This window comes from Grammomys surdaster, unplaced genomic scaffold (assembly GCF_004785775.1).
Source record: "Grammomys surdaster isolate TR1022 unplaced genomic scaffold, NIH_TR_1.0 126219, whole genome shotgun sequence".
Classification (NCBI taxonomy): Eukaryota; Metazoa; Chordata; class Mammalia; order Rodentia; family Muridae; genus Grammomys; species Grammomys surdaster.
Genome location: NW_021621022.1, coordinates 9,403,521 through 9,415,225, shown reverse-complemented (window position 1 = coordinate 9,415,225; position 11,705 = coordinate 9,403,521). Strand labels below are relative to the sequence as shown.

The following is an 11,705-nucleotide window of genomic DNA, read 5'->3' as shown; positions in this document are numbered from 1 at the left end:
CTGTCTCTTCATGTTTGTGGACTCCCCAGCCTGAAGATCCATGAGCTGGAAATAAAATCTTTTTTCTTCATAAACTACCTAGCCTGTGCCATTCAGTTATAGCAACAACAACAACAAAAACATTAAGATAAACATTTCTAGGATCCCAGACCTTTTGGGGCCTCATGCTGAGGACCTGGCATAGGCCCAGGGAAGACTCCCAGCCAGGGGAAGGAGCCTTCAGCAGGTCAGCCCCAACATTCTTCCCACCTCACAACATTCAAGACACAAAGTTGTTCCAAATTAGTTTAATGTCTAGAAAACTGTGGGAGCTAGAGGGACAACAGTCACTCTCATTGCTAACCAGAAGCCAGGGTTGTCCCAGGAACACAACATCTATAGGCAGGAGGCCTGCACAGGCCAAGGAGCCAGGACATCTGTGGAAATCCTTTTGTCTCTTAAGAGAAATGGCCCCAGTTCCCTTTAGACAGACCCAAGGCAGTGGGAGGAAGTGGAAAAGTGTAGGAGGAGGGTGGGTCCCTCCAGGGCCCTCTTCCTGCTCCAGGCTAGTGACTCACACAGTACACAGAGAAGGCACACCAAGCCTGGGGCCCAGGAAGGGGCAGTAGCCAAAAGGACTCTACCAGTAGCCTCCATGTCCCCTCCACAGCTTCCAAAGATCTCTGTGGGAACCATATCCCATCTCCTGGCAACACCCTCACTTTGGGCCTTTTTTAAGTATGACATTGTCATACTCGGTTACCTGTGGCCAACCAGGCACAGAGGACTCTTGCTGGAGAGAGTTAGAAACCCCATCAGTAGTGGCCTGCTCCCTCCATGTCTCCCCTGAGGGCTTCTGTGATCTCTCATAGAGAGATAAGGCAGCCACACCCTCAGGCTCATCATATATATGGTCAGGTAGAGGGGCCACAGGATCCTCCTGAATGCTGTCATATAGTGGGTCAGGAAAGAGTGGAGGAGGACCCGTCAGGATGCCCCTGAAGCTCTTGCTCAGGGAGTGAGCCACTGTATCAAAGGGCACGGCATATTCCCCCTCAGGGCCCCCTGGCCTTATGCCAGGCACCAGTGTGCCAGGGGATGGAGAAGGCAGAGAGTCGTGGGGCCGGGAATAGGGGCTTTCAGGTCGAGGCAGCACAGTAGGCATCACGGACCCTGTGGCTGGCAGGGGTGGAGGCCCAGAAGGGGTGACATTCTTCTGGGCAGCAATGGCCTTTTCTAGAGCTTGGAAGATCTCATTGCCTTGTCGTGTTTCAAACTCAAAGCTGCCCTCTCCAGAGACACAGCGTCTGCCAGCCTCAAAGGAAAAAGTCACCTACAGTGAGGGGAAAGATGTTAGAGAGCTCTTCTCTCCTGGACCTCCACCCACATGTAGGAGTTCTGGCCCTGGCATCAGCAACTGCTCTTCGAGTTCTTGTCCCTCTGCCCCTGTAGTTTGTTTGTTAGAGTTGGCTGTTTATTTGGGGAAGGGCTCTCACTCACTATGTAGCCCTGGCAGGGCCTTCAACTCTGGTGTCTCCTGCCTCAGCCTCCTCAGTGCTGACATTACAAGCTGTGTGCTGCCACACCTGGCAAGAAGACTCTCCTCTCCCTCCCTTCCACGCATGAACTGACTGAAGCTCAAGAAATGTCAACAGCTCTTCAGTGCCCCCCCCAACCCTTCTCCACGTCATCTCTCCTCACCTAGACCTCCTTGGCTTTCACTCTGTGCCCTCCACATCCTCCCACCTCGGCTGTCTCACTGGATGGTCTTCCTCCTCCCTCCACGCTCTCTTTATTGATTCTCTGCCCCTCCCTAGTTGTTCCTCTCAGGTCTTTGGTCTCATACTGCTCCATTCAGCCCTTCACTCACCTTGTCACGCCCAAAGCGTCGAAGAAACCTGTAGGGCCAGTCATACAGCTGTGTGCCTGGCTCAGGGCCACCCCACAGCTCCAGGGCACTCACCCCGGTCCGGAGAGTATAGGACCCTCGGAGCCGGCAGCGTTCACTGGCTTCTGTGGGTCTTACGGTCACCGCATATTCCTTGCAGACCCCTGGGGAGGAGAAGAAAAAGAGGCAGCCTCAGGAAACAGTGGGCTCCTTCCACACCAACCCATCCTTAGTAAGCATGTCAGAAATTCTCAAGAAAAACCTGTTCGTGTTACCTGTGATCCCACCACAGATCTTAAAGCCTAGGCTGCTGACCCTACCTTTTCCCCTGGAAGGCATCCTTCATGCCCTCGGTGACACCACCCCAACGCTGGGCCCACATCCTTCCTGCCACTGGTGCCAGAGCCAAAGCTTGGTTTTCTCTATATCATCTCTCCCCAAGTCCCTAATGTTAGGCTACAGGTGAAGCCTGACCCTAAGACCCTCCTATAGCCAGTGCCCCTTCCTGTGGGTGGAGCCTGACCCTAAGACCCTCCTATAGCCAGTGCCCCTTCCCGTGGGTGGAGCCTGACCCTAAGACCCTCCTATAGTCAGTGCCCTTTCCCGTGGGTGGAGCCTGACCCTAAGACCCTCCTATAGCCAGTGCCCCTTCCCGTGGGTGGAGCCTGACCCTAAGACCCTCCTATAGCCAGTGCCCTTTCCCGTGGGTGGAGCCTGACCCTAAGACCCTCTTATAGCCAGTGCCCCTTCCCGTGGGTGGAGCTTAAGCGTTTCTCTCCTCTGTCTCCATGAGGAGCCTAGAAAGCACAAAGAAAGGAAGAACTGGCCGGGCAGTGGTGGCGCACGCCTTTAGTCCCAGCACTTGGGAGGCAGAGGCAGGGCACTTGGGAGGCAGAGGCAGGCGGATTTCTGAGTTTGAGGCCAGTCTGGTCTACAGAGTGAGTTCCAGGACAGCCAGGGCTGCACAGAGAAACCCTGTCTCGAAAAAACCAAAAAAAAAAGAAAGAAAAGCAAGCAAGTCCCCTATCAGCACTGCATTTCCCCATTCACGAGGCGCCCTGCACAGCCAAACAGACACAAAGCAATTCTCTCTTCACACAATCACTTTAGGACCCACAAAGAGAAAGTCAAGACCAAGACCCTCAGCCTCAGGCAGGACGGCCTGAGCCAAGGGTGACAATGTGGCAGGCTGAGTTCCAACAACCTTGAGCCACACCAAGAAGCCAGGAAGAGAAGCTGATAAGCTGGGCCCAGGGTAACCACAAGGCAGGAAGACTTGACCTTGCAGCCAGCCCATGCCTCCTCCCTCCTACACCCATAGTGTCCCTCAGCCTCAACTCTCACCTGTGGTGGAGCTGCTATACAACTCATTCTCCTCCATGCAGGGACTGCCATTCTTTTCCTTCAGGCCTGGCGACTCTTTCCTCTGCCCCTGAGGAGGCGAGTCCCAGATCTTAGCACCAGAACTCACCCCAAGGCCTTCCTCCTACCCACACTTTCAGCGCATACCCAGACTGCTGGTTCTGGGTGCACTTCAAACTGGGTTCCCTTAAGGAAGAACTCCCCTAAAAAAAGAGTTTTGTTTCTTCTACACCTGCCCACAGGAAGTATCTAACATTACCCTCCCCTTGGGTGTCTATGGTCTGCTTTTTACCCCTCACCGGGAAAGCCAACAGGCAGATGGCCTGTATCCAGTCACTGCGCTCTGCCGACGGGGCTGCCAGCAAGTACAGACGCTCCTTGGTCTCCAGGATGAAGGCACTGGTGTCCCGGGGACTGCTGGCCTCACTGCCTATCTCCGCTACGCGTAAGCAGTCACTGAGGCGGACAACTTTCCGAGTGGCCTCTCCACGCCGTGTCTTCTCGGGGCCATCCTGGAGCTCTAGTCTGGCTAGGGCACAGCCAGACTCTCCATATAACACAGCTGCGAACCGGCGCCACTTCTGAGCCCAGGTATGGCAGGTCGAGGCCAAGTGGGAACCATCAGAGATGGGGAGAGATGGTCATGAAAGGAGAGAAGAGGAACTGTGGGAGAGGTAGTGGGGCAGGTGCAGCAACACAGGATGGGGAGAAAGGTAAACATCACAGACCAGCCAGAGAAGCCAAGAAGACAACAGAGACCATGGAATGACTGAGGTGGCGACTAGCCAAGAGACCAAGATCTGCAGGCTAGGCAGTAAATGTCCTATGGATGCAGAGTCCAGGAAGATGACAGGCCCATCTGCCGGGTGGTGAGGACAAAAGTCACTGAGCCCATAGAGCAACAGTGAGGAGAGGGTAGCCTAGACCAAGGACAAGTCTTCATTTCATAGACAAGCTCTGGCTCCATAGATTCCCAACTCCTTTCCTGATTTGTATTAATGAGTTGAACCATGAGAGACAGAGACCTAGACAGGGTGAGGTGGGGTTGTGGCTAAGCACAACTGGGTGACAGCAGGAGGCAGAGGAGCCTCTCCTTCAAAGAAGCTAGGGAAGGAAGAGGTTGGAACACCCTGGGGCCACAGCTTAACAGCAGTCAAAAGTGAGAGGAACCTCAGCTGTCATCCCAAACTGGCCCCCCAACTCTTCCTTCCAAACACTCCCAAGTTACCCCAAATTCAATACTGAAAAAAGAGAGAGAGATGATGTCAGCTTCTGCTTCCTTCCCCACCCCACACTAGAGGACAAACAGCTCTCAGCAAAGAGAGCGATTTGGGGCCTGGTTCAGGAGGCAAGGAACCTTGAAAAGGCAGACATCTTCCCCAAGTAGTGTTCTGGTGTAAACTGGTGGAGCACTGGGTCTGAGAAGGGTCAGGGACATTAAGACACCCCTCTACCCTAGTAACAAAGCCCTCCCCCAAGCTGCTCCGCCCAGTGAGAGCCCAGCCTCACTCTTACCTTGCCAAAGGTCTGCTGCTGTTGAAGATGCAGGAAGCCCTGCTTCACGGCCATCTCCTCCATCCTGACCATCGCAGCTTCAGCTCACCACAGCATTGCCTCTGCCCTCTCTCCTCTCTCTTCTGGGCCTGTTCCTCCTTCTCTCTAGTTCATTTCCTCTCTGCCTAGAGTTTGTCTACACTATTCTAGTCTGCTTGATGACGACAGGCTGATAGGCCCTGTGGTTTCTAGCTCTGTGTGTGCCTCTTTCTTTTTTTTTTTTTTTTTTTTTGAGTGCACTTCATGCTCAAGCTTCCTTCCTGCATTTCCAGTGAGTAACATGCAATTTCCAAAAAAAGCCAAATTTCACACTTCTGCTGAAGCTGGTGTGAAGGACTGAGCCATAAGAACAAAGAAACCCCAAAATCAAGTTGTTTAAGAAAACCAGCAGCCAGGGCTCTACCTTCAGGCAGCACGCTGAGTGTGTCAGGGATGGAAGAGCCCTCGGGAATCAATCACCATAGCCTACTCATTGAAAAGAGAAAACTGAAGGCAGAGATGGTCTGAAGGGATTATAAGGCTACTAGCCCAGAAGTTTCCCAACTTCCGCAAAGCTGAGCCATAGACCTGGTAATGTACTGATAGATAAAACATGCATGTACACACACAGGTACACACACACACAGGTGCACCAGTCCTATTGTATGAAAGTATTTCCTGCCTGCCAACAGCACATACAATATACAACCCTGTGGAGAATCTAGAAATAAGAAGATTCTCTCTAGAAAAAGATTTACTCCGCAAGTACATCTCAGCTATTAGCTTCCTTCCTCACAAGTGTTCCACAGCCACTTGGGTTTCAAGTGGAACTTACCTTAAACCATGGGAGCTTCAGAACTCCCAGTTCTTCTATACTTGCTGAGCCTGGTGTGGCCCTGGTGGAGACAGAATAACTTGACAAGGCTCCTGCCCCTGGGACAGGGCGTGGTGTGAGCCTCCACAAGTGTCCTTGGCTGCTGTGGGCGTGAGGCTTGTTTGTATAATAATGCATATATTTTCACATTACTCGGAAGAATGTCCACTCTATCAGTGTTAATGACTCCCTGATAATCTGAGACATAAGTCCAGGAGGAGAAGTTGTGGCTGATGTTACAGAAAAATGGTAAATGCTGGGACCTGCAGGACAGCCTTTAAGGCTGTGAGAAAGAACTCTAAATACATGAGTTCAAAATATATATAATTTCTCAGCTATGTAAAATATAAGGATGCAATATGAATTATGAGGGGCTTCATTAATCTAAAGGAACAAAGGCAGCTACACTATGAGTCAGCTAATCAGAAAGATACAAAGGTGTGGGGAAAATTTAAAAAAGGCCGCCACAGCGGCGCAAGCCCCGGAGGGGCTTCCGCCGCAGTGGCGGGTCCCACATTAGGGAAGAAGTCCTATGGTTCCAGCAGCCTGAGGGCCTTGGCGGCGGCAGGCCCCAGTAACATGAGGAAGTCCTTGGTTCCAAAAAGGTTTATTGTCATGGCAGAGGATAGATGGATCTAGGCATACCCCCCAAAACTCAGAGCAGTCCCGAGTTATATAGGGAGGGAGAAAGGGGGAGGATTGGGGGAGGATCTGGGGGAGGAATGTTTAATTTGCTCTGCCCTCTGGCCTTCATTAGTATGTAAATCTCTAGGCCCTGAGGCCTATAGCCTGGCCTATGTGACTCTATGGAGATCTATGTGACTGCTTTTCAGGTTCCTGGATGATGGGAGGGACCGAACTCCTGCGGGTTCTCACACAGAATTCCACGGAGAATCTCGGGGTTCTAGGTACCTGCTCAACCATGACCCAGGATACCCTTATGCAATCCCACACAAAGGCAGGCAGATTCCTGAGTTCAAGGTCAGCCTAGGACACAGGGAAGTTAGGCCCAGGTGTGGTCAGGGCAGTGTTCCACCTAACTAGTTTAATTGTTTGTTCTTAACAAAGGCAGACAGATCTCTGAATTCTTTTGCAGGAAATGTGTGCTTGCTGTCTCCTGAGAATCAAAGGGCTGGGGTCAGAGGATGCTGATTCCTAAGATAATCAAAAGGAAACCTGGAGTCAATAATATCAACTTACATAAACTCTGAAGATCTGAACTCAAGTCCTCCGGGCTTGTATCACAAGCCTTTAGCCATGGACTCATCTTCCCAGATCTGTAATACAACTTCTCTCAGGGCCTAATCAGAATGCAGATGCCATGCAGAAAGTGTTAGTAATCTGTTAAACTCCACCTCCACAGTCACCTGGCAGTGGCCAGGTATGCTCTGCCCCACAGTTACCTGGCAACAGGCAGGTAACCCTGCCCACTATAAAAGGGGCTGCTTGGCCCCTCCTCTCTCTCTTGCTCCTCTACCCCACTCCCCTGCAGGTTGTCGTCTCCCTTTCCCCCTTCCCTTCCCCCTCTCTCCGCGTGGTCATGGCCGGCCTCTACCCTCTCTACTCTTCTCTTTCTCCTGCTCTCCCACTCTCTTAATAAACCTCCCCTCATGGAACCATCTTGGCCTGCTGTGATCTGTTACAAGCTGTGCGTGACCTTTCATTTGGTGCCGAAACCCGGATAGGAAGACTTCAGGGACCTCAGCTGCTGTGGCCGGACAGGACAGACACCACGCGGTAACTGCCCACAAGGTCCCAAAAAAGATTTCTTGAGCTAGACCAAACCCTGTCCTTCCCTGAACCTCTCTAGGATGGCTCCCCTTGGATGAGACACTTCCCCTCTCCCTCTCATTCGTGGCTGAGTACCCCAAGCCAGGCCTGGACAGACTCTTTGCCTCAGGAGCACCGGCTCCAAATATAGTCCCCAAACATGTCTCTTCCACGGGTGAGCCTTTACTGTTTTCTCCCAGGATCACTGGCTCTGCCCCATTGTGTCTCTTCCAAGGGCCAGTCTTTTGCGCCCTTTTCCCCTTCCCACTCCTTCGTCATTTGCGGGTCGACTGGAACCTCAGTTCCAGCACCTTGCCTGGAAAGCTAGCGGGTCCAGGGCCCAGCTAGCTCCCCTTGCCTCCTCTGTGATCGGTCAGCTGATTCGCCTGCTCCCTTCTCTCCATGGTTCTTAGCTCTGCTCTGGGTTTTCCCCTTACATTCTGCTGCCTGGGACCTGTAAACGTTGGGGTTATATGGGACATACTTGCTTTTCTTTACTCACTGCTGCCAGAGACATTGGGCAGCGGCTTCCTCATGCTAACAGGAAGTCCCGCCCTGTCACTGCCACCCACAGCACCTGTGGCTCACAACTCCAGCCCGCCAGCTGTACCGTATGCCGCCAGCTGTACCGTATGCCGCTATTACCAGCTTTCTTATTCTTGTCTTAACCAAAATGCTTCTTTGCTAATACAAAAATGTGCTTTTCTCTTCCTATGCAACCCGCCAAAGTTACTTAAGACTCTTTCCTAACCTGTTTTGATGGATTTTTATTCAGTTACAACCAATCCTTATGGCTTTCAATCTTGTCAGAAGTCTGCTAATTATATATTTTAAGTTTATGGCCGACAGAATGCCCAAAGCCTCTAACAGTTAGCCCAAGATGGTTTCAGAAGACGTGGACGCCAGACTCCTAGAACATACAGCCTGGATTGTATGTGGACAAACGCAACAGGACGCCCTGAGTCAAATGACTTGGCTAAATAAAGGTAAGTCATTTCTCATATCATGCATACCCATTCCACAGAAAAAAGCCCTGCGGCTTCTGCACTTAAAAGCCAAACTGACTTCACCCAAGAGACTATGGAAACCACGAGAACTGTTGGCTAGTAGACTCTGTCATTTTTTTTTTAAAAAAAATAATATATAACTAGTAGATTGTTGTTTACTCTTTACCAGACTTCTGACTACATTGACAGCTAAGTTTTCAAAGATATTATCTGTTACCTCATTACCTAAACTCAGTTGAAAGACTACTTGTGTTGTTAACTCATGCTGTTATCTCCTTTGTAAACTTATAAGCTACAGGAAACCCACTCAGATCTACCTCTCATGGATGCCATCCAGGTAAGTACATCTGCCTAAAATTCTCACTCACTACCTATAACAAAGGGTGGGATCCCTCTGGGTTTCAAATGTACATCTTAGAAAAAATCTTTCTCCAAGTGTTCTTAATCTTATTTCCTACATCTTGTCAAGTCCAGGTGCATCCAATACAGCTCCAGAGAAGCAACCTTCAGATGCTCCATCTCCTGCCACACATACAACTGCTTCTACTGGACCTGACCCTGGACATCAGGAAACAGCCAGTTCTCCTAAGACCGGACAAACATCTCCCATTCTTCTAGGTTCCCCCTAGAGACACGTCGCCCCCAATGCCAGCAGGAAGTAGCCAGATTTCACAACGACCCTATTCCTGCTTCGCTATCACCTCTTTCTAATTTTTCTTTTTAATTAAACCAAAACGTGGGAATGTTAGTAATCTGTTAAACTCCACCTCCACAGTCACCTGGCAGTGGCCAGGTATGCTCTGCCCCACAGTTACCTGGCAACAGGCAGGTAACCCTGCCCACTATAAAAGGGGCTGCTTGGCCCCTCCTCTCTCTCTTGCTCCTCGACCCCACGCCCCTGCAGGTTGTCATCTCCCTTCCCCCCTTCCCTTCCCCCTCTCTCCACGTGGTCATGGCCGGCCTCTACCCTCTCTACTCTTCTCTCCTGTTCTCCCACTCTCTTAATAAACCTCCCCTCGTGGAACCATCTTGGCCTGCTGTGATGTGTACAAGCTGTGTGTGGAAATCCTTTTAGAAAGAGACTCTCTTTTGGGGACAGCCATGTTCCATGGATAAATTCACCTTAGAACCAGATGGCTTGAAGAAACAGTCTAGAATAGTTGGGGGAAACTGAGGACCAGACCATACTCCTGGGAGAAATCCTATGTAGGGTGTTTATAAAGCTAAGCCCATTTCTTCTCCTGAGTGTTAGATTTTTGCCTGTAGCTTAGACAGATACTGCCAGACCAAATGGTTCCATGAGGAGGGGTTTATTTAGGGTGGAGGGCAAAGGTGGGGAGAGAAATGGTAGGAATGGCAGAGAGAAGAGAGAATGGAGGCCGGCCATGACCACGTGGAGAGAGGGGGAAGGGAAGAGGGAGGGGGCAGAGGAGAACCTGAAGGCGCGGGATCCAGGAAGCAAGAGAGGAGGGAGCAAGCAGCCCCTTTTATAGTGGGCAGATCTATCTGGCTGTTGCCAGGTAAGTGTGAGGAGGAGCATGCCTGGTTGTTGCCAGGTAACAGTGGAGGTGGAGTTTAGACAATAGGAACACTAAGGATCTCAGTTGTACGTTGTTTAAGCCTTCTGCTGTAGATGCTGAGTGCAGACCAAAACAGCTCGGAAAAATGAACATGAAAGCTCTGGGGTCTGGAGGGTGTTAGTCCAACTCATCACCCTCAACCTTGCTGCCAGGATTTTAGCAAGTTGGGCCAAACACTAAAGGAGAACCATGGAGTTGAGGAAGCACTGGCTTGAGAAGTGGCTAGGAATATGAAATGGGGCGTGGCCTCCTCTGTCTTTAGAGCATCAGAGACTCTTCAGTTCTGAATCCTTATCACCTGGGAAATTTTACTTGAGCCCAGATATATAAAGCAGATATACAAATCAAGCATTTACTGATAGCCAATCATAAACTTACTTAAAAAAGTGGTGTATTGTGGAGAGCTTTGGGGGCTGCTTGGCAGGAATCTGACCTTGGCCAAGGACAAGGAAATGGGCTTCAGGCAGGAATCTAAATCTTAGGCTAGAACAAAGAAGTAAGCTTCAGACATGAAAATGACTTTGGGCTAGGACAGGGAAGTAGGCTGAGATATCAATCATCCTGATTAGCACCTTAGAGACAGTGATCACGGGAGGGATAGCGGGACTTTGTTTAGTGCCTCGGCCTTAGAACTGGCTGGGGTCATGTACTTTGTCTATTGTGATCCTCACTCCTGCGCTGGAGAACCTGTTGACTGACTGAGCTGGCCTGGTCAGCGTATGTATTACCATTTATTAATGACAAGCAGGACCGGAGAGATGGTTCAGCCATTAAACGGCTAGGCTCGCAACGAAAAATATAAAAACAGAAGCAAATTCACATACTGAGATGGGTACACTTGCTCATTTTCACACTGTAACTACACGATGGCTGAATATTTGATAATAAAGGACATGGAAACTTCATGAACCAATCAGTCTCCACAATTCACTCATTGAAAAGGAAGGACACTGAAGTTAGGGGTGGTCTGGGGGAGCTCCTGAAAGGGAATCAGTCTTCCAATTCAGGCAGAGCTAAGCCACATACTTATTGAAAAGCAGTTTTTCAAAATTCTCCTCTCTCCCTGTCCCATCTTGCCTGCAGGAATCGCAGATGCTACTACAGTATCCATTTACATAACTCTGGTTCTCAATGTTTTTCAGAGTTGAATGCTATTCTGATTTTATAATCGTCAATCATCAATGCTTCAATACTGAGAATTCACTTCACACTCACATAGTACAGCTGGACATGGTGGTCCACACCTGGAATCCTAATACTTGGGAGGTAGAGGCAGGAGGATTGGAGTTCAAACTCATCCTTGGCTACCCAGGTAGTTGACAAGGTAAGCCTTTGATACAGAAGATCTCTCCCCTCCAAACCGCATACATACAAACATACATACAAACATACATACATACATATATGCATGCATGCATACATACATATATACATAGTATGAAACGGCACTAGTATGTTTAGGGTCATACTGGAAATCCTATGCAAATTCCAAGCCAAAATACATGTAATATTGTCTTTTGTGAAACAAGTAACTCAAAGAAGAGTTTTTAAAATAAAATATTCTAACAATATAATCCAAGGATATACTAATTTTATAGGTGTGGAGGAAGGATTGTAGGGAAGGAAATATTGGTTTTGTTTTTCTATTTTCAAGTCATTATGTTTCTATAGAAGCAGAAAACCTGATATGTGTAGTAAAGACACATCAATTC

At 49.7% G+C, this 11,705-nt stretch overlaps 1 protein-coding gene across 1 annotated transcript; it reads right to left on the bottom strand.

The window, feature by feature from the left end:
- Positions 1-272: 272 nt before the first annotated feature.
- On the bottom strand, positions 273-4,976 carry Dok2 (docking protein 2). The gene is made up of 5 exons (XM_028758745.1): positions 4,745-4,976; positions 3,529-3,810; positions 3,212-3,299; positions 1,850-2,031; positions 273-1,312 (listed from the first exon to the last, which is right to left on the bottom strand). Exons 1-5 carry the CDS (start codon positions 4,814-4,816, stop codon positions 698-700), a joined length of 1,239 nt encoding a protein of 412 aa, XP_028614578.1. The 5' UTR covers positions 4,817-4,976; the 3' UTR covers positions 273-697.
- Between the last annotated feature and the right edge of the window lie 6,729 nt (positions 4,977-11,705).

Coding starts and splice junctions, on each gene's coding strand:
- Dok2 (XM_028758745.1), bottom strand. CDS start 4,816: ATGGTCAGGATGGAGGAGATGGCCGTGAAGCAGGGCTTCCTGCATCTT. Junction 3,300..3,528: donor TCTGCCTGTTGGCTTTCCCG/GTGAGGGGTAAA, acceptor TCGCCTCCTCAG/GGGCAGAGGAAAGAGTCGCC. Junction 2,032..3,211: donor GTATAGCAGCTCCACCACAG/GTGAGAGTTGAG, acceptor TCTCCTCCCCAG/GGGTCTGCAAGGAATATGCG.